Source organism: Gadus morhua, chromosome 9 (genome assembly GCF_902167405.1).
Source record: "Gadus morhua chromosome 9, gadMor3.0, whole genome shotgun sequence".
NCBI classification, from domain to species: Eukaryota; Metazoa; Chordata; class Actinopteri; order Gadiformes; family Gadidae; genus Gadus; species Gadus morhua.
In genome coordinates this window covers 13382164-13409663 of record NC_044056.1, presented here as the reverse complement: position 1 = coordinate 13409663, position 27500 = coordinate 13382164, and the positions used below count along the sequence as shown (strand labels likewise).

Genomic DNA, 27500 nt, shown 5'->3' with positions numbered 1-27500 from the left:
TTCTGGATTTACGAGGCTGCCGGCCTGGCCAAAACGCGCGTGTGTGTGTTCCCTTTCTTTCCACTTACGGTGCAATTTCACGCCATGTTCCACGCAGTGGTTCTGAGTCACAACAAACCCTGATTTAACTGATCTAATGCCCCGCTCAGAGTCCCATTAAGCATACCTCAAATCACTGTAGCATGCACCTGAAGTATTCGGCACACCTCGCAGCCGATTTGAAGACATCCTCTCCTGTTAAACTCTGCTGCTGTAACTACTGCAGCGGTTTCTCCATGTGACGTCTACAGACATCGAGTTTAGACACCACCTATAGACGTTCTATGACATCACAACATTATTGGTCGGGTATTGTTTTTTGAAGAGGGAAGGGCGATGGGGCATCACTCCTCCTAAAGCCAAGTTTAATTGAGTGAATGTAAACATGCAAGCTCACTGCTCATCCTGCTCCTTCTTCTGCTTTGTATTTTCCCAATCACTCCTTAGACTGCTGTCTTTTAATGGAGCATCATTTGCCAGCTGAAAGCCAATATCTCATTCTCAATCTCTCCCACGGGTTCTTTAAGTGAACCTGTTTTGACACTCACTTCAAACTTGCCGTGGAATATGACGTCTTGAAGAAAATGTGGAGACTGTTGTTGGGGGGCTGTGGGACAGCCAGAAGACTCTTCTCCCTCCTCTGCCATGTTCCCATTACAGCTAACAGAGTAATAGAGGAATAAGCACGCACGCAGGGGGCAACGGGAGCTGCTGTCACACTGAATGCTTCACTTCTTTTCCGGGGTGGGGGTGTGGGGGGTTGTAGTTCTTTCTTTATCACCCTGGATCTCCTTCACATGGTATGCCAATGGCAGAAGAATTAGCTGTCTCCTGTGCCTTCTTGCCTTGGTGGCTCCTACATCCGTTTGGGCTTTACCCAGTCTTATGGTTCCGTCTGTGTTCTAGAAGTGGGTGTGCTGGAGAGCCTGGACTCGTTACTTGAGAAGCGGTCTTTGGAGCCAGAATCTAAACTTAGACAACGATAAAGCCACGATATACATGAGGTGCACTCACCCCCATCTCTCTCTCTCTCTCTCTCTCTCTCTCTCTCTCTCTCTCTCTCTCTCTCTCTCTCTCTCTCTCTCTCTCTCTCTCTCTCTCTTTCTCTCCCTCTCTCCCTCTCTCACCCTCTCCTTCTTGCTCTCTCGCTAACTGCAAAAACCAACTGGATACAAATGTCTGGATTTCCATGTCTTTCCGTCTCCTCATTACTATCTCCACTTCCTTTTTTCATTCTTCTCGCTGCCTCTGTCTGTGCCAGAGACAGCTAATCACTGCAAGGTCAAAGTTAAGATTCATTACATGTCTGAAAAAGTAAACATGGCTCAGGGAACACAAACATTTGCCAAGAGCCCTCTCACACAGACCAGGATGATTTAACACTGGTCGCTGGGCGGCTTTGTGTTGCCCGGTTGTTGTCGGTATTCTCACAATAGGACAACAATGATGACAGTATGAATTGCATTGCTATAATTCATCTACTGTGTTTGTGAGATGTGGGCAATGTTGTTTCAATAATCTGTTCTGGAAATATAAAAAAAATAGATATAAATATAGTCTATATAAATATAGTATATATATATATATATATATATATATATATATATATATATATATATATATATATATATATACATATATACATACAATATATACAATAACAGTCCTACTTCTTTTATCTTATTACGTAAAAGATAGACAAATACATAGATCCAACTGAGAGGAGGCAAGAAAAGGCTCTGTGATATTTGTTGTTTTTTAATCAACCAATGTAAGACTTTAATTTTGAAGTTAATTTTGGCCACTATCTGTCCTCTTTCATGTCTTTCCAGGAAAATGCCTCAGATAATTGTTTACTTTGTGGGCCTGGAGACCCAGAAACTGTCTACGCAGTCTCTCATTCCATCTTGACACTTGAATTGCCAGAGTCTTGCATAACACACATCTCTTACATCCGGGATGGAGTGGTATTTTTAGACTAAGAGTTAAAAAAAGCAAAAATAAAAGGGAAAAAAAGGGGGACGTTAGTGCACGGGCTCACAATACTCCCAAGAAAAACCCCACATGTGTTTCAGTAAAGGCTGGGAGCAGAGTGCAGGGAGGGAAGGTCACTTCTCACAGGATATCAGGATGTGGCCTGCTCTAAACAATGGTGCTTCTACATGTGTGGGGGGCTTGCATCGTGTGCTATGATTGGTTTACCCCAATAAATTGGCATTTTGCTTTTCTTCTATACTTCTTTGTAGAATTTTGCCTCATTTAATACTTATTTTGCATAACAGGAGTTGCACGACTTCATATTATGAACTATTTGTGAAACCCAGGAACATCATTTATAGGGTTGGAAGTTTCAAGAAATTTGTCTCAAAAGCACATCAACAACACATACTGCAAAACTAAAGAAGGTCTGAACAGCAGTTCATATCAGTGGGGTCCATTTAACATGGATATAATTAGTGTTAGGTTTAGATTTGACTCACAATACTCTCATGCTGGTAGCCCTGGTCATCAAACACATTATCCAGCAGCTCTGAGGGCCTCTCAGTCCAGTCCATGGCCCTCTGCTAGTGCGGAGCAGGGGGCTCCGATAGAGGACAGAGCTCAACAGAAGCCACCTGGGAATTACAAACAACAAAGTAGTTTAAATGCTACATTATTTTCTCTTCCGAAGAAACCAAAAACACAAGAAAACGTTTTCCATTTAATGTTTTTGTTATGGGTACACATAAGTAATATCATCACTGTCCTACGGACAAATAAGGATTTCAGAATAAGTGAATTATTCTTATATAAAAATTAAGCAATGACATGCTAAGCATCTTTCTTTGAGGACATCAGAGAGGAGGCGGAGAAGTGAATTCTAACTCCGTACTGCTTAGGCACGGTACAGTGCAGACGATAGTGTTTCAATCACCACTTGGCAGAACTACAAACACAGGGAGCAACATGAAACCAGGGAGACACGCGAGGTGTCTCCCTGACCGTGGTGACCGCAACACTGCTGGGAGGGGGGGGGGGAACTAAAACAGAAGGGTATTTGAGGGCAGCAATTTGTGGTTAATGATTCTTAATGAGGGACAGCTGTCAATCAAAGCTGGGTATCTGGAGCTTTGCAACGAAGGTGTGGACATGTTACACACTTGTACATATCTATAGATATGGATATCTATATCTAGGGTTAGGGTTATAGATATCTATATCTATAGATGTACAGGCACACAAGACAACCAGGGAGGTCACAGGATGATAATGTTGACATTGTTATAGGATCTGTCCATGGGAAAGAGACAAAGGGTTGAAGTCGTGAGGGGCCCCTACTGCTCGGGGGCCTTGGGGCCCCTCTGGGCTATGTGTCGTAGTTATGCTGTGATCACAGTGTGTGTGTGTTGCTTTTGCATACAAAGTTATAAAGAAGAATGTAGGTTATTATTAGGTTCTGTTGCATTGGTTTCGATTGTGTATAAATCATTCCGTGGCATATAATATGGTATTTTAAAATCTGATTATTGTTCCAGAATAACTTAGAAACTTATAAATATAGTTCAATGCACAGAAGCAAATAAAGATGCAAAGAATACCAAGTGGTCAAAATAAGTGTTTTTTACCAGCCATTCTACACATCCCAACGCGCTAACTGGTAACAAGGTGCCTCATATGAAAACATAGATGGGATGGAGTGGTATGTTTTTTATTAGAATCCCCCCTTTTGATTTTGTGATTCACATCACTTTAGAATCTCTTTCTTCGCAATCAGATTTGTGGTCGAAACCTCAACTTTTTTGTTCGGCACACCTGAACAAAACAATATTTCACACATTTATTTCACATTTGAGTCGATTCGGCTCGTTCAGATACATTTCTCTCAACCTGTGTCTTACCTTCCTCTTGTCCCTCACACCTCCTCTCCTTGGTCCTTTCCCCTTCCGTCGTAAACCTGTGCTCTTGTTCCTCCCGTCTCTGGGTATTCTCTTGCTGGGATGGGTCAACAGGGTTGCTCTGAAGCAGAGACTCTCTGGTCTACAGGATGAATGTAAGATATATATGATTCACAAGGATAAAAGGCCAGAGGTGCATTGAATGTTATTTCTTATCGAAATAGTTTATTAAGGCGTAGGATTGCGGCTTCTGCTAGTGTTCGGTCTCTTCTAACATTTTTGAATGGCCTTTGCCAAGCTCTTTCACTCAGTTGGGTGATTAATTATCTAGATTTCATACTGATAGACAGAGGGATTCTATATCCAATCATATATACTCAAATATAACAAATTGCTGTAAGCTAAGAGGATCTTGAGAATCTTGTTGAGGACCCAGAAGACCGTTAGACTTTGAGTCAGCCAAGTATCGTTGGTTTGAGTCACAGAGGGAAACATGAACTAAAGGGTTTTCCTCAGTTTTTACAAGTGAGTCCTTTATCCCAAAAATATTGAAAAGTAAATGTTGCATGTACTTTTGGATGGATGCTGGATGGATGTAATTATAATAATATGGTAATGACTCCAGAAGGGAGAACCAGACTTTAATATATAATATTATGATTACTTTATTTATACAATATATATTACAGCAACTTCCTTGTGGATGAAACTTATTTAGAAATTCTAAGAATACATGCAAGACAAACATTTTTATGGAAAGGTCAATGGAAGGGGTTGAAACTTTGATCTACATTAACAAATATCTCACTATTTTTATCACATGAGCTATGTCATAAAGAAACATTGTGCATCATATATTGAGCCATTACATATTTTTCTTCATTAATAGCATATTGGTAAAATTATTATTATTCATAGATTATAATTGTTGAGCAACTCCAGGTAGGATATACCCCTCTCTCTGCTACGAGTCACTTAAAGATCTAGCTGGCTAATGCTTATCTGTCTCTTTCTCTCTCTCTCTCTCCTCACTGCCCTTTCCTCTCTCGACCACAATGGCCCATTCCTCAGAAAAATACTTGTCACGCACATGAGCAGCTGGCCTGTGTCAAGATCTGTGAAACAACCCAAATATAACTTCCTCTAAGCCACTCTTCTGAACCCTTGTTTACTTTGCAGCCTTGTTCGCTTGGGTCCTGCATTATGCTTCCATTTCCTCTTGCTGTCAGAATCTCCGGTCATCTCATTGAATCTCTCTCTGTCTGCCCTGGACCACATGGACTTTCTTTCGGTTGACTCCAGAACAAGATTCGACTGTTGTGGTGCTATCTGTAGCTAGCCTACCCTTCCGCGTGAATACATATTGTATAGCCTTGATTTGGTTTATTTTCTTTACCCATTTATTTACAAAGTTGATTTAGTACCCTTTGTATGATCCCTGTCACCGTATTACTGGTTTACCCCTCAAGTTCATTACAGAAGCTGAATGAGATGTTACATTTTCCAGAGCCTCCTGTTTTCATAAGTACCAAACTTTAAAGGTTATGTACTGAATACAGAGCACCCTGAGACCCTCCCCTCTGCTATTGATAACACAATCTTTCTGGAAATTAGGGTTCTGATGATTGTTGATGACCACTTTATAAAGACAAAAGATATGTATTGAATGTAGTCTCAATCACCTTATCACTAAAGCAATTATCTCGGTAATTAATATTATTGTTACATAAGGACTACATTTTTTAACAATATTTGACCTTTCAATTATCTGCATGAGTAATGTTTTGATAACCAGGCATTCCCATGTGATGTGTCTCTGTGTTACCTTCCTATTATTACTAGTACTTTAAGGTTGGTGTTATTAGTGGTCGAAGATTTTATCATATATTGTTTACTGAGTCTAACTGCTAATTCCAGTTGCTTTCCGAAGTGTAGTTGTTCTTTTGAATTGCTCATTACTATCTCCACTTCCTTTTTTCATTCTTCTCGCTGCCTCTGTCTGTGCCAGAGACAGCTAATCACTGCAAGGTCAAAGTTAAGATTCTTACATTGCATTGTCTGGTATCTTGCATTGTCTTACTTTTTATTAATTATTATTGCATTGTCTGGTATCGTTTGTATTGCAATCCTTTCTCCAAGTATAATTAGCTGGGATTGTGTATCAAACATTGACACTGCACCATTAAGGTTTTTAACTGAACTGTACCAGATTTTACACCCCTCAATCTAGTATTTTCCAGAATACTTTGCATTACTTAAACCTCCAGGGCACCTTATATGACACATTGCAATGTGAAAACACAGCACTTTACCACTAAGTCCTCAGTGACTCTGGACAGAGTTTGCATTCAGAGCATGGGGTGGATTTGCTATTCCTACTAACTGCTCATCACATGGGATGGTTTGATATCTACCTAGACCAGGAGCAGATGCTGAGTATTATGGGATATTATCCGGTCAGCTCTGATCCCTTATACCACTGATGTCTCCAGAGGAAGAAGAAGATAAGGAGACGTAACAACAACATTGATAAGGAAGACATTTTGACTTTTTTGGTAAAATAGGGAACGCATTTCCCTCCCTCTCACTCGCCACTATCCGCATATTGGAAGCATCTTCCAGGTACTGTCCATCGTGAGATGGGAACGACTGGGAACAAGGTTCATCTCTTCGAGGAGGACCTGGTGGTGGGAGGTTTGCTGTTTGCTCTTGAGATAAACATTTTTCAATCCAATATTGTATCGTTAGCCTCATGAGACCACTCTGAATACGCAGGTTCACCAGTCTGCCTTGACCTCATTGTAATTAGCAAAAGGGAAGGCAGTTTTAGTTCATGACGAACTCGGAGCGCCAAATTCTGAAGAATAATGAGTAACAATTTGAAAAGACGAACAGAAAACAGAGAGGAGGGAGAAGAGATATGGGGAAATCAATTTCTGGTAAAAAAAAAAGGCCAGACTGATATTCATTATGAAAGTGGAATCTCTGCATTGTCTCCAGCCTTGGCTTATTACTGATGCAGGCGCATGGTTACATGGTTCACCTTTAGTACATTGGTTCCAAAATACTCTTTTCAGTGTGTGATTGCAACTTGTTACCCCACATTCGGTAGAAATAACCATCATTCAATGTGCTATGTGTGGGCTGTTCAGTGTCAAATGTCACAAGGCATCCCCATTAACTGTCAGAGTGATGTAAACAACAATGGCGGCCGTCTAAGAGACATCTCTGGATAGATAAGAGGGCAATACTATAGCTAGCTGCTCACTATCAAAACATGAATATTAAGTTATATTCACTCAGTATCGATATGTTTCTATTTACACATTTAATCCAAAACTGCAACTTAAGTTGGAAATTTGAGAATTCAAACAATTCACTGGAGACACGCAGGTTACATTGTTGTGGGACAGGTTGTATTGTGGTGAGATGGGATTACTTTAGGGTTAAAGGAATGTCCCTTTAATTCTCATTCACATAATCAGGAGTGGACCTGGTATCTACATTACGATTGTAAATAATTTCATACTAAGATAACTTAAGGCATGCTAAGGCATACGGTAGCCCACTTTCAGGAGCTCAGTTTAAAACTGTTTTGTTTTAATGACATGTGAAATATGTTGGCTAAATCTATGATGTGTTCGTGCAAAAGAAAACCCCTCTAAACATTGCAATTTGCTGTTATTTCACTGAGGATATAATAATATTATCGTTATAATAACAAGTTATTCATTCAGGAAGATATAATTACATGACTGTAAGAATAACACGTGATTCATTCAAGGAGGAATGGCGCCATTTGAAAAACACGCTCGAACTGAAATATAAAAATAAAGTTTTGTTTTCATTTGCTATGCCTCAATAAATCACTTACTGACTACATTTAAACCAATCCCCTCCATCTATATTGAACAGAACCTAGTGCAACATTAACAAGTGGTAGATGAACAGGGATGCAGTTGCGTTACCTCAGCCTCCTTTTGGTTCCTTCTCCAGACCGGCGCAGCGGAGGATACAAAATAAAAGTATCCTTGGTAGTTAGGAGAGGAACACTGGACTGTGAGGGACTCCGAGATGTTCTGCTTGGAAAGTTCAGCCGTTTTCCATAGGGCTTTCATTTGAGTTGGGGGGTGGGGGTAATTTCTCATGGAGTTATCTCTCTCCTCCCAGTTACAGTACTGTGCTGGGAGACTGGTAAAATGCATTCGATTGAGCAGACGCATCGTTGCTGCTTTTAAAGTGGGTCGAATGTTAAACAAAAGGATGCATTATAAAGATAAAAATAAAAGAAAGATGATGAAATCAGCGAGAGGAATGCACACCTTATCATAAGGATATCACTTCAAAATAGCCAAAAAGTACGAGTTAACACTAAATGTCGTAGAAAAATGGGAGACAATTGAATTCATAGAATGTGTTGAATACACGTTCGCCTTCCTATGGTGGACATGCCAGAAGGACTATACCAGCTCTGTCAATGTTTCAGGATATTTGACAGACCTACATTCTGCTCAACCCTACACACGATTACACATTTGTCATTGTTTGACATGAAAGCAAAGAGAAACATAATTAACTTTAATTGCTATCAAAAACACTTAACATGTGTATGTTCAACTATGATGTTATTATGTCCTAAGTGGGGCCTATATTCATCCTATATAAAATATTTAGGTGTGTCGCATCAACGCTTCATCAACACCAGGTACCGGGAACCTCATCAGCCGATAAGAGGTCAACATGCAATAGCACGTATTAACCTAGAGAGGGAGTCATATACCACTCAAAACCATGTAGCATTCAAGGGATGGTTGGGAAGGTTATCCTTTAAATTGTCATCCTGACAATTGATTACCCCAGCCCAAGCGACAACCCCATTCCTAACGCCAACCCAGAGCTCTTTCAATTACCGATTATGTTCAAATGTGTCTTCCCATGTTCTTATTTTTGTTTTTGTCTGTATTGCATTTTGGTGATATAGTATATCTTCCTTGTGTTTTTGACTTTGATTGTCGCTTTAACTTGTGAGCTAATGGCCAGCCCATCAGAATAACCTACGTTTCTGGCTCGAATTAAAGCCCTCTGTGAGACCATGAAGGAAGGTTAAACTAAAAGTCTGCCAAGCTCCAATAAAAACACTATCTTCCTTATCACTAGGGGAACAAGGTCAGTGCACCACCTAGGAGGTATGGACCTTTACTTTACACTTACTAACAACTGTCATGTTTGTTTATTGCTTTTACTTCCAATGGAGAGGTGAGAACGTCTGTGTTATTGAGAAACCCTGACACTGAGATAGAGCAGACAAAAAAAATCATTGTTTGGCTCAAATTACATACCATTTGATGTTTGTAATTCTATGTTAACAAAACCAAGCATGGTGATCCTTTACGTTTGAATATTAAACTGCATCCATTCATATGATTATAATAATGTATATAAATATAACAATATATCATAATATAAAAATTGTAATCTATCATCTCTGCTGCAACAGCCTTAACGTTCTGCCCATCTCCCATGCTATAGCTGATGCTGGTCCTGCAGCAAAGTGTGCCTCTAGCTGTTCACTGGTGCTCACGGCGTTACTTTCTGCCTGGCTGGTCCTATGAAGCACATCAAAGCATTTAAAAAATGAAGACATATACTCATTACTCAGCCCCATGTCAGTTGTAAAACCTGTGCCATGTTTGGACATTTGGATAAATGATGGATAGCTAGCAGAGCTCCAAAATATAGTGGTTGTGGTGTGAATTGTGTTCCGACATGTTGAGGAGTGGTGAATAGATGAAAAAATATGTTGGGTAGCTTGCCAATCACAGATACCACACATATAAATAAATACATACAGTATCTGCAGTATATATATGTAACATTAAAGAGACAATATAGGTATTTCAAATTTATCTACTATATTATTCTCTGATAAATGGACTTATGCAATTGTGGTTATTTTGAAAGTATAATCACAAGTACCACAAAGACTCTGAAAAAGGAAAAAGAGTGAGGATGCAACTTTATATAAAACGTAGCAAAAGTCTTTCTTATAATTTACACAAAATAAGTTATTGTTCTATAATTTGTCTTAAGTGTAGAATATATGTATACCGTGATGAAGAATCACGGTATACAGTTCTTTAATTTCATCAATTCATTCAATACAATTGAATGGTACATTCATGTAACCACTACACATTGTATCATATTATACATTGTCTGGTACTCTCAGATCCAGTGGTCTTACTATGTTATAGCAGAACTTCTGGATGGAGACGACACAAAGCCTGGGCCGGAAACCACAAACTGGAAGGGGCGGAGTAACACCTTGTATGTTACAGATATTATCTAATGAAAAGAAAATGATTTGCATGAGTGAAAGAAGCTTGCAATAAGTGTATTTTGCAATGGCCAATCTACACATTGTTGATTTGAAACCTTTACAGACAAGTGAAGGGAACGTGGAAGACAAAAATCTTCTGTTAATCAGACATATTTTCAGTGGGATTGCAAACTTAATGTAATAACATTGCATGGATGCATATAGATATGACAAGATGCATGCATTCATGTCATATTCATTCATTCATGAAAGCACAATGCATATGACAAGATCATACTATTTATGATAAAGTCCAAAATCATGTGATAAATTGCACATTTTGTCATATAGATATAAAAAACTAGATTACCATGTGCTCAAAGGAATTGGAAGCATTTCGGAATTTTCGCTAGATCCTTACCATATTAAAGTGTCATCCATTTGTTTGAGTGAACATTTGAGAAGATATATTTTGGAACAGAATGCTCACTCCCGCATCTTGAAAAAAGGATTCCCTTCATTAAAAAAAGTTCTACATATAAATAATTGAGTGGCTCCAAAGCTGGCTGATATCGTGGACTGCCAAAGGGAAATGTTGACTGCCCTGAATAATTAAGAAAACATAAAATCCACCCAAAAACATATCCGGATTGCAAAATGGTCCTTCGGCCAGTTGAAGACAATTATGTTCTATGCCTTTAGGTAGCCGAATGAATCCACATAATGTTGTGCTTATTTTGCTTAATTATACCTTACTTCAATCGATGTTGAACTAAATATCAAGTCAAATTCAAAAGAGAACTACCATGACAGTTGCACGATACACTCCCAGCCATTTCATATCGAAGGAATGAGTGAAAAATTAAATGATTCTCTTACTCCGGGTTAATTTAGTCTGGGAATAGCTTTATATATGTACAAGACAAAGTGCTGACATGTTAGGGCATTATGCGCTGTGGCCCCAATTGATGGTAGTTCCCCTTTAATAGTAGATGTCCAGAGCTGCCCAAAACCGTTGACTGTTAACCTTTTATTGAGATACAGACATGACCCCTGGGGGTCAGGGTTCATCTCTCAAACGTACATAATGTTACCCTACAAGCAGAGACCTTTCCAACAATGTTTTTTGTTTTGTTCTACGACAAAGTAAAAAAAAAATCCTATATTCAATGCAGTGGTGAGGCAGGTCTGGATTCAAAGACAATTTACTAATATCTAAAAATATTGGATAAAACGATTACATTTAGCTATCTTTTTAAATAATAAATATGTGTAAATAACTTTGTAAACATCTTATTATATTGAGACAATGTGTAGAAGAAGGTGGTCTTTGAGTCCCCACCTGACCATACCACTGCGATGATGTGTCAAGTTTAGTCCAGAGACTAAACTCAGGCTAACTGATGCACAGCTATGAATGAGCGTCCCACCCTGTGGGCAGCTGCAGGACAGTTGGCTGAACTGAAAACTCCACATGATACCCATTGAAACATTTCACAGCTGCTCATAGAAATATGTCAGAGACATACTATGGAACAGTTTTCCCACGTGACAAGAAAGAAAAAAAATACATATTGCTTCTTAGATAATTTCAGTCTTTGTGTGCATGTGTGTAACTATACAACTCATGCTTTAGATTAAAATAAAAACACAATATAACTCAAGAAACTGTTGTCCATTGCCCCAACAGTTATAAAATTGGTTTCAATTAGTGACCTTCATTCGCATTATTTATCACTAACATTTGAAATGCATATCAGCATCAAGAATCAATAATCATTTTCATTTTAAAGAATATTGTAACTGTGGTCATCAAAATAACAAATAACAAATATCAGTTATTCTGTAGTATTCCAAAAATAACCAATCTGCAGCTTCTTTGCACATGCATAACAAGGTTGGCGTACCTTATAGAAAAATAATGGCGGTCAAAATGGTTTAATGGATATAAAGGAATAGTTGAACATGATCTCAAATTACTCCAGCTTGATTCAGCAAGATTTCCCTTTTTTGGCACATTGCTGTCATCAGCCTCCAGAACTTTACAATCCACAAAATACAGAATTTAAATCTTTTTATAAATAGCACAAAATAAAATATTCCTGTTCACTTGTTAAATTTATTAAAATGGCCCAAAAAAGTTCCTCACAATGTAAAATGCCACCATGCACCACATCTGCAGTTAAGGTCAATGTTAATCAAGATGTCTAGGAGTATACAAATCCACAATCACCTTTCAAAGTCACTATATACTTTTGTGTGTACAAAGTCCTGTGAAGCATATCATCAAATGAGCACTGAACGTATCTGGCATCTCAGTGCTACTTACTTATTCCTGAGGAAACCCTTTTTCTAGAAAGTGCACATGTTTGTGGCATCGCATTTAGCAACTGCACAATTCTGAGATGGATATTTTACTTTGCAATGCAAGCATTTGTCATCCAAGCGGTCCATTCATGTGATGTTAATGCATCGATGCGAGCAGCCTTTGTCTCTGCGCTGGGCTGTAACCTGCTCGTTTAGACGTGGGAGTATGAGTTGGCATCGCTGCTTGGAATTAGATTGGTGCTCTGTGGTAAGAAATCCGAAAGAGAGTGAAGATAAAATAGTCGATTTCGGAGGGATTTCTGTTGGACAGCTAACGTACGACAAAGTATGTACATTTTCCACACCCCATAGTGTTTATGGACTCGATATTGTTTAATACAGCAATACAATGTAAAATACAAAAAATATTTAATGTTGGACAGTAACTGCCACTGTTGAATATATGGTGTGGTTCTGTGTGTGAATTGCATATTTGTGTCTAATCATGCTGCCATGGACACCTACCTACATGACAAAATGGGAGGAAGAAAACACCCCTGGATTCATAATGACCATCTTATTCTATTAGCTTATAAGCATTGGTACACTTACACATGGCATGGCTCTAAGTGTGGGACTGTCTGCTGCAGCTTCAATTATGATTTACAATTTATTTATAGTTCTCTCATATGCTGCCTGTTTTTCCTTCATCTAATTATTAAAACATGCATCACTTGATCTAGAACAAGACCCAAACATAAATTTATATACTTTAGGCCTCAGAAAATGAAAGTAACATGAACATAATAAGCCTAATGTGAAGTGGACAGTTTATATTTATGATTTCACTTTTGTAGAATTTGTTTTAGAAATGTTTAGTTAGATATGTTTGTGAATGGTTATCTTTAGATCAAATGTTATGTTGTACATAATATGTTACAGTTGGCAACATACCCATGTATAACATAAAAAATGAAAATGTTTGGTAAAGAAGAGATGATATAATCTGATATAATATGTTTGTAAAGTTATACTTCCCTTAAGGCCAGGATTATGTGTATGGGCAGTACATCTCATTCAACATTGCTCTATATTTGTATCATTAGCAAAAAGGTTGCAAATGGCCACAATTGATAAAATACAGTCTGTATCTGTTTACAATTATCATGTAAGAAGACTGGAATAGCAGCAAATCCCAAAAGTTCTTTTTTAACCAAATACTTAAGGTGAAAAGTCCTGAAAGTAGAAAAATGCACGGACACAGGCACCACTCAGCAGGTGGTGTTTTGACATTCAACAGATGTGAGAGAGTTAAAATGTCCACACTTTAAACCTATAAATTACACTCCTCTACAGTCATCTGTTAAAAAATGACATATTCCACAAAACGACTATGTCTATTCCATGTTTGTTTCTTCAAGCTTGGTGTGCAGTAATATCTCAACCTGGGATATCAATTAAATATATTCAACTATTACTCAGTATTAGTTCTGCTGGATCTCTTTCACTACTTTTTGAAACAGTACTTTTTCAAACTAATCTAGTTGAATCGATAACTAATGTACTATATCTACATATGTATATATATATATAAAGTCTTTCAGCATTTTAAACAGTCATACAGTAAAACATTACAGCATTATACCACCACGTTCTAAAGCCATCAATGTTGTGCGGTGTGCAGCAGGGCCACCTCCCTCCCCGTGCGCTCAGACCTAGCTACATGTCCATCAGGTCCTTCAGAGCTCTCTCTATGTTCATCCGATGCCCCACCCTGGTGACCCCCAGGTCCACCAGGTCGTCCTTCTGCAGCGACGGCAGGTGGCTCCCCTCGATGTCGTTGTCCAGGAAGGCGTCCTTGTGCTCCGACAGGTTCAGGTGGTCCAGCCAGTCGGCCACGTCCTCCTTGCTCCAGAGGACCAGGGGCTTGGAGGCGAAGGGCTTATTGGAAGAGGCGGAAGGCGACGACAGCAGGGGGGAGGACGAGCGGGAGATCCCCGAGCCCAGAGGCGGAAGCACGTAGAGGTCGGCCAGGGCGGGGGAGGAGGGGGAGGAGGAGGAGGTGTTAGGGGGATGCCTGAGGCCGGCGTCAGGGGGAGGGGAGAGGCTCGGGGAGGGGGACCTTTGGTTGGAACCGGAGAGTGCGCTGGAGTTGGTGATGACCTCTTGGCACGAGAGCGACGACAGGACAGTCGTGGAAGCGAAGGTGACTGTGTTCCTGCGCGGCACGCCAGAGGAGAAGTCCGGGTTCCTGGAAGGACACGGGAGAACACAAATGTTGAATTCATGAAGAACACGCAGACGAGAATGTACCTCAAAGCAAAAGGGATGCATGAAATGTACATCCGTGATCCGTGAGGGCTTGTAGCAAACTGCTCAGGTAGATCCAATATGTGATAAAACCAAAGACACCCAAGATCCACTACCTATTCATTCAAGGTCAGACAAATGACAGACGAATGTGACAGAAAGAACACTTTTGGTGAGCCTATGACTACGCAGTGATCAGTGTGACGTCATCGCACCTTCCATTGACTGCTATGGCCGTGCCTCCCAGCTGGATGAAAGAGGTGAGGGGTAACATGTGCAAGAAGAAAGGGTAAGCATCCTACCTGGATCTCCTTGTTTCTCCAGCTTTAGACATGTGAGGGAGCTTCCCCTCTCCTCCGTCCCGGGGCGTGCGCGGGCCCTCCCCAGGTGCAGGAGGAGGTGGGACGTAGGAGGGAGGTCCTCCTCCGTTGTAGGAGCTCTCGTCCCGATGTGCCATCATGCCCTCGTGTCCCATGTCCTTCCCGCTCCTGTGGTGGAGCACCACATTGTGCGTTTTCACCTTGGTGCTTTTGTTGGATTTGTTGATCATGGTCGCGGCGGTGAAGGCCTGACCGTCTGCATAGACGGAGCAAGGGTCCAGACCCTCGCCCCCCCCCTCCGAGGACAGGGTGGACATGGAAGAGACGTTGGACACAGTGCCGGTGGTCTCCAGCTGGGGGTCCCCGCCGACCGACCTGCTGTCCACCTCCACCTCTATCCCTGAATCGCCCACCGGCCCGAAGCTGTCTAGGGAGACCTCGGGATAAATAGGAAGCATGGTGTTGGTCAGGCCAGCTGGTGCACACTTTATCTCATGCTGGCTGTTTGTGGGCAGGAAGTAGGAGGGATAGAACGGGGAGACGGAACTCTGGCGGGCGGCGGAGGCGGAGCCCGGCGAGGCGTTTTGCGTTTGCTTCAGGATCTCGGTGATGGCCAGGGCCTGGTCAGAGGACAGGTTGTTGGTTTGTTTCAGCAGCTCGGCGATGCTGCTGGCCTGGCTCTCAGAGATATCGAAGCTGTTGGCGAACTCTATCGGCGGCGGGAGGGACTCGGGGAAGAGCTCGTCCTCGGGGATGTCCACGGACGCCAGCGGCGGCGGCGGGATCATGCCGAACGGGAGCTTGACGGGCTCCTCGGCCGCGCTGACGGTGATGAAGGTCTTGTGCGGGGAGATGTGGATGTGAGACGGATTATGAGACAAGGGCGGCGCGGAGGCCGGCTGGCTGTGGTCCTTGGAGGCGGCGTTCTTGGCGCCCCGCTCCTCCCCCCCCAAGAGACCCCCCGAGGAGCCGCGGCGCGTGCGGTCCGAGGTGTGCACCATGAGGAGGCCGGCCCGCTTGTGTTGGGACAGGTCTTCGTCCCGCTGCGTGGGCTCCGCTCTCTTCTTGTCCTTGGCCAGCGGGTGTTCGTACTTGGTGTCCGTCTCGTACTTGGATTCGGTCATCTGCCTGGGGAACGGGACACATGGTTCACAGGAGGGCAGTGCGGCACAACACATCGGGAATGCTAACAGCTTTGGATTTTCTCAGTGTTTTTCTGAATATTGAAATCTGAATAGTGTGTGTGTGTGTGTGTAGAGAGAGAGAGACAGAGAGGGAGAGAGAGAGAGAGAGAGAGAGAGAGAGAGAGAGAGAGAGAGAGAGAGAGAGAGAGAGAGAGAGAGAGAGGGGGGGGGGAGAGAGAGAGAGAGAGAGAGAGAGAGAGAGAGAGAGAGAGAGAGAGAGAGAGAAAGAGAGAGAGAGAGAGAGAGAGAGAGAGAGAGAGAGAGAGAGAGAGAGAGAGAAAGAGAGAGAGAGAGAGATTGTTAATTATAAATAATATTATGATAATAGATTCAGAATTGCGTATGAAACAGTTTCAGTTGTGAGGGGTCATGGATGCTCCCGCATCAACTATGGAAATAAAGGGGGCATGGAGATTTTAAGTAATAATAGGTTGAATTATTCCTTCTTTCCTATTAACAATATGGTACTTATCTGATTTCCCATGTATAAAGCTGCATAGTTCATATCTGATTAAAGGTTTCCCATGAACCCAGGACAATCCAGTGCAAGAGAGATTTCCAGACAGCAGAGTGGGCCATACAGAAGTGGACTAAACTGTTCATTCTGGATGTGGAGTGTTAAGGACAGACATCAGAGAGTGAATAGTACATTGCTATTAATTCAACATTATACATACAAATCACCATATTTGATGCACGACTTTTCATTATTTATCCTACATTGTATAGAGAGCAAAATGATCGTACAAATACGATAATTAACGTGCAACTGACGACGCTGGGCGTGTGGCATCACACATAGATGGAAGATAGGTCAGCTCAAGGTAGAAGGAAGATTGCCTTGGCGAAAAAGACTACCACAAAAGACTACAACAACCAGGCCACCGCCAATTGAGGCCAGCTGCAGCTCATCTCGGTGATTGTTTATTTAACAAGGCTTGTGAGGGAGAGAGTGGGGACTGAAGCGCAGCCAGTGGGAGGACTAAGGTGGCTGTATTGTTGAGCTGCAATAGTAAACAACTATTTGATACGTGTATTTAAAATAGAACTAAAACCCCGACACCACTTGCAGAATGTTTTTTTCATTGTAGACCTCTCTCTCTCTCTCTAGGTTAAACACATGCTATTGCACGCATAAACAGTGGACCGTGGTTACCATGGTAACGTACCCGGGTGGGCTTTGATCGTTCCGGTCAGGTCCACTACGGCTAGCAGGTACTGGGACTCTTTTTTAGCAAGGGAGCAGTTACACCCACCCTGTCCTCACCATGCTATTTATATTATAGGCCCAATTAAAATGGAGATTGTAATTTATGATCCATCATAAATCAGCTGGTCAGCTGGGCAGCTTTTTGGAAATGCTTCATGCATCATGTTCCTGTTTCTACCCTTTAGCCCTCAACATTCTTGCAACAGCATGGGTTATATAAATACTTTGTGAAAATGCCAAGCAACAATGTTGTAAACAGTTTTCAATTCCTACTTCTGCGCAACCGACATAACATGTCCTTACACCAAATGTACACTAGGTGGGGATTCATCACCCAACTATAAACCCCAATATGGGGATCATTTGAAAAAAAATACAGCTTGTCAATCAGCGGTCTGGAACATCTAGGGGGATGAATGTGAAATCTACTCGGGACATTGATTTGTTCTACATGTATGCGACTAGGCTCTGAAGCCCCCGCTCCCTGGTTGTCTGAAACAGATCATCACATTTGTCTCACACATTTAAAAACAGGCCACAGAGCAAGCAGCCTGGTCAGCAGAACACCTCCTTATGATGAGTTGGCCATTCATACTTTTCCTAAAATACATTTTTAGCGATCAGTCTCATAGGAGTGCAAGTCAGCTTCTTGTGTGTGATGGAGTAAGAGCTAGAGCCAGATGAGGAAATAAATACAGAGATTGTCGACTAACTTGCCAAACGCTAGACAGATGATACAAGAGAAAACATGCTGGTGATGGCAAATCACACCAGCCGTTTCCCTTGTCCTGGTGTGAATGTAACCCTCGGTAGGAACTGAGCTGGGATCAGTGGGAGCCTTACCTCCGCAGGGCTCCCCTGGGCCCGGTGCGGGCCAACGGGGTCACCGTCGCACTGCCAAAGGACGACTCCGCGCTCGGACGAGCCAGTTTGGTATCGATGAACAACGGCATGTTGAGGTCCGACTTGGACGACTCTTGAGTCTTGAGCGGCTGCGGCTGATTCTGTCCCCTGATGGCCTGGTCCCTGGCGGCCAACGCCAGGGCCAGCGGGGAGCTGGGGTCCAAGGGTTTACCGGTGACCGGGTGCAGGTAGTGTCCGTATCCCATGGACGGGGAGGCCGGCGAGGACAGCGAGGACAGAGTGGGCGTGTACGTCTTGACGGGCAGGCTGAGGGGGCTGAGGTGGTGCTGGTGCTGCTGAGAGTGGTGCAGGCCGGTCCGGGTGCTGAGGGGGGCTCGGAGCATGGACGGCTCGGGGGCGTTGCAGTCCATCAGGTGTCCCGCCGCCGCGCCTCCGCCGTTGGAGTCGGGGATGTTCAGCAGGGACAGGGGGTTGACCACCAGCCGGCGGAAGTGCTCGTCGCTGCTGAGCATGCCCTCGTCGATGGACCGGGACTGGCGCAGGCGGGACGGGGCGTGGGCGGCGGGCTCCTCGTCACCCAGGTCCGTGGACCTGAAGGACACGGAGTTCCGCAGGTCGGCCAGCCTCCGGGAGCGTATGGTGGGCACCACGAAGACACTGCTGGTGTCGGGGGTGGTGTCTGGCCGGAGCTGGCCTAAAAGCAGAGATTTGAGAACCATTGAATAACAGCAGATCACCAACTCTTCTGATGTTTAAGCCATGCCATACTAAATGATTGACGACACAAATGAACAACAAATACGACGAACAACTGCGTACATATTTATGCATGCATTAACTTTATACAGCAACAGAGATACATGAGTAGCGTGACTAGTGTTCGTGATCAGGCTCTATTTTCATTTGACAGAATGCAAAAAAAGTATGACCCCGGGACGGTCGCTAGACTTGGCAGACCCTTGTTTTAAACATTGCATGAAGGAGTGTGAGTCACCCTGCTATATTTAGAGCCCTGCTATATCCATACAGCACCATGTTCCCAGCCTACCTGGCAGATCCTGACTTCCAGGCTCCACCTCCATGCTGCTGGCCTGGCTGCTCTTACCGCTGCTGGAGGTGGACGGCTCCTTGATGATGATGGTGGGGATGGGGATGGAAGACCCCTTCTCTGGCTTGTCCTCCACCTTTGGCTGCTTCATCAGCATCCCTTTCCTTATGATGGCACATGATGGTGGGTTTGTTTGTGGCAGTGGTGGTTGTGGTGGTGGTGGAAATGGTCGGGGAGTCACAATGGTGAAGAGAATTGGATGTTGATGTGAAACCGAGACAAGAAGGGATTTGAAGAGAATTGTCCATCATTTTTTAATTATATATAAACCTAACCGTCTCCTCCATATCTTAGCTAGATATCTATAAATAAAGTTGGTTTTTACGTCGGCATCTGCGTGTTTCTCCTTCACTGCCAGCACTGGTGCCTGGGAAACTGTGCTTTATGAATCGAGAAAGAAATCGATATACACAAGTAATACATCTCCCATAAAATCATTTATGGAATTAGTAACTAAGTACCAGTTACCGGGATTACTACAAATCGGCCAAAGTAGTGGCCAGGTCCTTCAGACTGTGTCAGTCCGAACCAATCTCCCTTCACTCATTGGTCACGGCGGTACACCTGTATTTAGTTGGTATGGTCTGATGACCTCCAAATGATAAAGCTTTGGACACAAACAGAGTGGTTATAAAGAGTGACACAACAAGAGTACCTTGCTTGTTTGCTCACGCTGAATGAGCCCATGTTGGAGCTGAGCTTGGCCCGGTCAGAGTACGGGTTCTCTGGGATCTGGGCTGGGGTACAGCGGTTGAGAAAACTCTGCTGGGCTGTAGGATGGGTGTATGGGTTAATGATAATGTGCTGTGGTTATTAATGCTGATTCATAAATGACCCTTTGACAGAGGAGTCTAGACAGCTTCAGGTCTGCCTCTGAAATATAAACAATAAACGGATATGGCACATAAAATGGAAGTCCTTGAAGAAATGCCACCTCTAAGCTCTGAAATCGGTCTCACACAGAAAGGTCTAGAGCAGCACTGAAATAAATGACTGTATAGTGAGTGCAGCACTTCTGAAGGTGATGGTGGCTCCCATCATCATTTCAAAATGGGAATTAACGGACTACATATCACATTCAGTTGTGTTATATTCACCTGCTGTGGAGCATTCACATCTGGTACAGAGAACCTTATTGGTCTTTGTCACAGCTCATTTCACATTACATTACCCAATACTGTAATCAGTAAGTACATTTCATTCATTGTTTATTCTCCAATATGTTAACTCGTGATAAGGAGGAAAATTGTGTTTTATTAGAATGACATTAGATGGAGAAAAAAAAGTCAGTTTTCCAAACTGACTTTTATTTATTTATTCTGTGCCCCCAGACTGACCTGTGCCCGCTGCGTTCCGTTTCCAGGCCGCGTCCTCGCTGTCCTCGGCCTTCTCCGCGGCGGGAGGGCCGCCCTTCCCGGGGGCGGCCCCGTTCTGGGGGAACCGGGGGTACACCGCCCCGCCGTACAGCACCCGCTCCTCAGGCTCCGGGGCCTGGGGGTGGGACGAGGTGTAGGGGGAGGGGGACGGGGGAGAGGGGGGGGAGACGGCCGGCGGCGGGGGGATGTCCTCGGAGGTGTCCGGCATGGAGAGGCTCCGGGCCAGCTTCAGCATGGGGGGGGACAGGAAGGTCTTCTCCTCCTCGGTGACCCCTGGGGCGGGACGCGTGCAGCCATGGGACAGCAGTGTTGGTTTATTTATTTATTAAGGTCAAGGCAGTGGCAGAGATGACGGTGTTGCACTGCAAAATAGTGTTTGCTTCACCTCCTTTGCAGCAGTAAATTGGATGTTCAATACAGTAACACAGTATTGGAATTTTGTTTATAAAAATGCTATGATGATGAGGAGGATGATTATTATTATTTTAATTATAAATGTAAAATATAATTATTACTCATTAAAACTAAATTACCAAATCAATTAAATGTAAAGATCGAGTACGTTCAAGCATCATGGTCTTGAGTGAGACACGTGTATTTCGTCAGTGAACCAGTGCTGTCCTTACCGATGGATTTCTGTCTCCTGATGATTCCCTGTTTAGGAATACCGAGGTAAGCTGCTCTGGCGTTCGTTGGTCCTGCCCGGCTCGGCGGAGGCACTTCCTGGATATCGCCAATGGACTACAATGAGACAGGAATCAGAAAAGTACAAAGGGAAAAGTAAGGTACATACTTGCCCCTGAATCACCACCACTTCAAAAATGTAAAAGTTGGCCTCAGGGGACAACATCAAATAGAGCTTCAGCCTACTTTCAAGCAGAGATGCAGCCTACATTTCTTGCTGAGTTTTAGCCTACTTAATGGAGGAGAATGTGCTTACATTCATCTCAGGATTGAAGGGTGAGTAGCGACTGGATGAGCGTGTCTTTGGTGGGGGTTTTCTGCTCTCTACGTTAGGTGTGCTGTTACGGTTACTGTCCCACATTGGCTTCTCTGCATGGTCATCTACACACACGCACACACACACACACACACACACACACACACACACACACACACACACACACACACACACACACACACACACACACACACACACACACACACACACACACACACACACACACACACACACACACACACACACACACACACACAAACACACACACACACAGGACACAATTAACAAAAGTATGGCTTAGGCGATGAACAATGTACATAACTCGGAATGCATATAAAACACTGAATTGTTGTGATCCAGATTCACAAAAAATATTGAGGAGAAATGGCAATGAGCTTGTTAATGCTAATGAACCAAACTGAAAATAACATATTACCCAAGAGAATACAACTTTATTTTCCTGTACAGAATGTCTCTTGGTTAGGGTTGTTTGATTTGTTGTGTTGATGTTATTGAAGAGTACAGCTTCTACCTTCAAATAACGAAAGACTTTTGAGATGATCATTCAACGTGCACTATTCACGTTGCCATACTTGGGATGGCAATACTTTTTTACCACATGAAAACAGACAACATTTAGACTCACCATCCTTCTTCCTTTTCAGTGTAGCTAGACAAAGAAAGCACACAGAGGATGAATACCCTATTAATAACATTATTTATTTGGATAATTCAGTCTAGATTAATTATGTGACAAAATCAACATAGTTTGCAAATTGTAATAAAAACACAGAAAATAAAAGGACCCCGAAAATATTATCCTATGCACACGCATGAGTGCACACACACACACACACACACACACACACACACACACACACACACACACACACACACACACACACACACACACACACACACACACACACACACACACACACACACACAAACAAAAATAGGCACAAACATACATAAACACAAACTTAACATAAAAACGGATTGAGTTATGTGTAGTCTTTGTGCCTGTGTGTGTTTACCTCTCTATAACACGGATGGAAAGAGGGATGGCAGAAAGAGAGCATCTAGCATGGGACTGTTGCAATGATGGGTAATGTTTAATATGTTGGTCTTACATAATTCCTCCAGCTCTGAAGTCATGGACTTGGACCTCATAGCCATGGACAGCAGGGTGGATGGTCCGCGTCTTGGGGTAGGGGGAACTACAAGGACAGGAGCCGACAGATTCTCATCAAACACCAATGCTTACACGCTCAGTCATTATGTTAGCGGGTTCCATGGATGCAGCTCTCGGTGAAACATTAGCCTTACATCCACCACCCCCATCATTTGTTTCTGATCCACAAGTGTTAGGAACACAGACAACGAAGAGGTGATGTGTTATGCAATGATATAGGCCCCTCCATTGTGAACAGGACACAGCATGGATTGAAGAGGAAGAGAAGAGGCTAAAAATATGGGTGGGAAAAAAAAGGGGAGACTGAGCGGCACCTTTCTTGGGGTTTGTCTTCTCCGGGTCTAGGGTGCGGCTGACGGTCACCACCTTGATGATGAGCCGGTTCCCTCCGTGTCGGATCATGTTCACCACCTGCTTGTGTCCCACTTTCACCACATTGTCCTGGTTCACCTACACACAGGACAGGACGACACCATGATCACTGCTGACCACCCACAACACCCGACGAGCGTCTGGTGTTGTTCACAGTCTTACTTTCCGGCCCAGAGGGCTCTCGGCGCACAACATTGAGTCATTTAACGGACGCTTCATCCGAAGTGACAAGTGAGCCTGAGAACAACCGAAGCACGCGATCAGAATTGGAGCAGCAGCTGCAGCTCAAACAGTTATAGTACGACCTAGTTAAATAAGAAAACTGGGAAGAGTGGTACTGTTGCCATAGGAATCAGAAATTAAATAAAATTATACAATAAAATAATGTCAACACAATACTATATATATATATATATATATATATATATATATATATATATATATATATATATATATATATATAAATATATATATATATATATATACAGAACGGAATACAATACTAAACATTTACGAAGACTAAATAACAGCATTAGACATTAAATACAAACACAAGAGACAACCATACATTCATACACACAGACATGATACTTACACACAGAAGCGGATCTTCCATTAGGCAAACCTAGGCAAGTGCCTAGGGCCCCAACCAAATCTGTCTTTATTAGGGGCCCCCAAATCTGACCCCCCCAGCCATTACTTATGTAAAGTAAAAAAAACAAAAACATTTCTAGTAGAAAAAAATAACAAAAATATCAACATAACGCCGAACTAATGCCTAAATAATAATTTTCCAGCACAGATGCCCCCCTCCATTGTGCATTGGACTAGTCCAGAATATGATTACGTAGTAACGCGCGCAGCACGAAATAACGTACTTCAAACCAAAGCAGAGGGATGCGACTCGGTGAAAATGAAGCGGCGGAATTATGATAGTGGTTGTGCTAAACGAAAACAAAAAGCTGAGAAGAAAAGAATTACAGATACACTGCCGAAATTGACTTCATTTTTTACACCTGCTGCTGCCACAGCAGCCGCTGCTGAACTTGCGACAGGCTCTGCTGTTGGGGTTCTATACTGCTGCTCACCACTTTTCTCTGATGTGAAGACTTTTGAGAAGACGACAACAGTAGGACTTTGTGTTTACAAATGCTTTCTGTCTCACACACACACACACACACACACACACACACACACACACACACACACACACACACACACACACACACACACACACACACACACACACACACACACACAGCTTTGCCACACACACACACACACACACACACACACACACACACACACACACACACACACACACACACACACACACACACACACACTGTTTTACTCACATGAAATGGTGAAGGCAACAGGGAAAATGGACATTTGAAGATGGAGAACTTAACCACTTGCACACCTAAACTCTCTCTCTCTCTCTCTCTCTCTCTCTCTCTCTCTCTCTCTCTCTCTCTCTCTCTCTCTCTCTCTCTCTCTCTCTCTCTCTCTCTCTCTCTCTCTCTCTCTCTCTCTCTCTCCTGTCACTCACTCACTCACTCACACTGAACCACTGCTTTGCCTGTCTCTCACTCACTCACACAGCCACTGTTATTCCTGTCCACACACAAAATCTTTTCATTGGTCCTGTTTAAATGTAAATGGTGGTTTTCATAGACTCATATCCATTTTGTATTTTAGTTCTGTTAAGTGCAAGATCATTTTGTATCTCTGGCAGAGAATGGAAATTCTTCACTCTCTCTCTCTCTCTCTCTCTCTCTCTCTCTCTCTCTCTCTCTCTCTCTCTCTCTCTCTCGTTTGAGTAATAAACATGTAATTTTGGCAAAGGCTGGAGAAATCTGAAACAGATTTTACTGTGGAGAGTTGAGTGGTAGTGCACTATGGGTTTATTGCGATTCTAAGAGTATTGGGATGGTTACTTGTTTTGTGTACGTGTTTCAAAAATGAGGGCCCCATGTCTATATTTTGCCTAGGGCCCCAAAATGGCTAGATCCGCCCCTGCTTACACACAGACAGGGTACATACACACAGACAGGACACGTACACACAGACAGGGTACATGCACACAGACAGGGTACTTACTTACACACAGACAGGGTACATACACACAGACAGGGTACATACACACAGACAGGGTACATGCACACAGACAGGGTACTTACTTACACACAGACAGGGTACATACACACAGACAGGGTACATGCACACAGACAGGGTACTTACTTACACACAGACAGGGTACACACAGACAGGGTACATACACACCATACACACAGACAGGGTGGTGGACGGTAAGTTGAGGACTAAGTGTTTAAGGCAGTAGTGTATATTAGTAGTTGTATTTTTACAAGCCTTGTAAAAATACAAGGCTTTGAAGACGGCAAGGCTGGTGGCATCGCAGAGAGACGGGGGAGATGGTTCCATACATAGTTTGGCGACCATGGTGTGTATGTTTCAGGGTACAGACCTTAATGAGGAAGTCCCCGGTCCTGAGACCTGCCAGCCACGCTACACCGCCCTCGTCCACAGACTCCAGGTACTGCAGCGCCGGGAACGCTGGCGTCGGGCTGAACTCCTCGATGGGCGTGTCCGCTACGAACCACACACACATGACGGGTGCATTAGACTAGTACACTGTGTCATATCAACATGGGTTGGTAACATTGAGATTGCTCTGCAAAGTGACCCACTAGTCGTATGATGCGAGACGGTGACGTAAACATAAAAACAAGGAGGTCAACATTATTCTGTGTTTGTCTTAGGTCAATATCGGAGATGAAACATAAAGGGCTGTATCGCTTTCCTTGTTGTCCTTTCTGTGTTTGTCCTAGGTCAATATCGTGGATGAAACATGAAAGGCTGCATTGCTTTCCTTGTTGTCCTAAAGGGAATTGGTCAGCATGAATCGTTATAATGAAATCACGCTGTTGTTGATGCGCATGGTAGCTAGATACTATGCCAATATTTAGAGGGGTGTTATGGGGAAAAGCAGGATCACAGCACAGAATCACAACGCTGTAAGCATTGCAAATGCTTTTCTGTCGACAATAGAGTGTGGCATCCACATCTCCCGTGTAGCGTTTTCCCTCCTCCCGTTGTGCTGCTTGTTACAAGGCTTTGACAAACCCACGGTGAATCAAGAGTGAGCTGGGGGGTAGCAGGAGCAGTGAGGGACAAGCACAAGGAAATGATGACGTTGAAAAAAGAAACTGCTCCATTGGTACCTTTTGCCCCTCTCAGCACGAATCCAAATCCCTCGTTGTCCCTTTTCTGCAGCACCACAGTCTTCTCATCAATTATACGGTTGCTGTGGACGTCATGATCAGAGCGTTACTGCAGCCGTTCGCATTAACCATGACCTCTGATGCCTGAACTATGCCCTTTGTCCCAACCCCTGGAGTGCATTGGGAGGAGGAAAGCTGCCAATACACAGGCATCCGTCTGCGGAATTATGGACGGCATAATAAAGCATCCTTGAAGATACCCATCACGCTCCCAGAGAAATACAGCTATCTTCAGAAACCAATCAGGTTCCCTGCTTGCTCCTCGCTGAAAGGATCTGAGTTAGAACCCAAACGACTGTCCCTGATTTAATACTTCTCTTTGTCCTCCGTAACAGCGGACAGCATTATGCAGTCGCGAGGTAGAGCATAAGTATTTGCATTTACATAACTGGTTAATTTGAACACTGTACAGCTGAAAGTGGATTATTTATATATTAATATAGTCTATTTATACAAACGCTGGTGGTGTGCCTCCTGCTCTCAGTTCCACTGGTTAACAAGCTGGCGGAGTGCTTGAGATTCAGTAGGGGGTTCGGGGCAACCCGAGCTCCCCCACACCACACCCCCCCCCCCCCCCGCATCCAGCACTCTCTACCGCTGGCTGCCAGAACCCCATCCAGGTCACTGGTACTTTTGCCTACCGGGCTGCGAGCGGTTCTGGCGCATCCTACATCCATCACATGGTCAAACCCTACACCCGAGCCCATCGACTACACTCCATGAGCGCTAAACGTCGTGCTACTCCCCTCGCTACG

At 43.3% G+C, this 27500-nt stretch overlaps 2 protein-coding genes across 6 annotated transcripts in view; both read right to left on the bottom strand.

The window, feature by feature from the left end:
• The window catches only part of ano1b (anoctamin 1, calcium activated chloride channel b), a 23330-nt gene extending 22271 nt beyond the window's left edge, over nt 1-1059 (bottom strand). The window contains exon 1 of one of the 2 annotated variants that reach the window (XM_030366484.1): nt 588-1059. In XM_030366484.1, coding sequence (XP_030222344.1) covers nt 588-686 — 99 coding nt within the window. In that variant the 5' untranslated portion in view covers nt 687-1059. The remainder of the gene's footprint in view (nt 1-587) is intronic. The other variant, XM_030366483.1, reaches the window with a different exon arrangement.
• A 10059-nt stretch (nt 1060-11118) lies between these two features.
• LOC115551008 (SH3 and multiple ankyrin repeat domains protein 2) overlaps nt 11119-27500 on the bottom strand; it is a 40620-nt gene continuing 24238 nt past the window's right edge. For 3 of the 4 annotated variants that reach the window (XM_030366461.1, XM_030366463.1, XM_030366465.1), the window contains 13 exons: nt 26686-26768; nt 25929-26053; nt 23383-23518; nt 23007-23093; nt 22520-22543; nt 21853-21977; nt 21539-21653; nt 20874-21185; nt 20192-20306; nt 19477-19640; nt 18408-19122; nt 15153-16298; nt 11119-14791 (listed from right to left, as the gene is read on the bottom strand). In XM_030366461.1, coding sequence (XP_030222321.1) covers nt 14260-14791; nt 15153-16298; nt 18408-19122; nt 19477-19640; nt 20192-20306; nt 20874-21185; nt 21539-21653; nt 21853-21977; nt 22520-22543; nt 23007-23093; nt 23383-23518; nt 25929-26053; nt 26686-26768 — 3679 coding nt within the window. In that variant the 3' untranslated portion in view covers nt 11119-14259. The remainder of the gene's footprint in view (nt 14792-15152; nt 16299-18407; nt 19123-19476; nt 19641-20191; nt 20307-20873; nt 21186-21538; nt 21654-21852; nt 21978-22519; nt 22544-23006; nt 23094-23382; nt 23519-25928; nt 26054-26685; nt 26769-27500) is intronic. The other variant, XM_030366464.1, reaches the window with a different exon arrangement.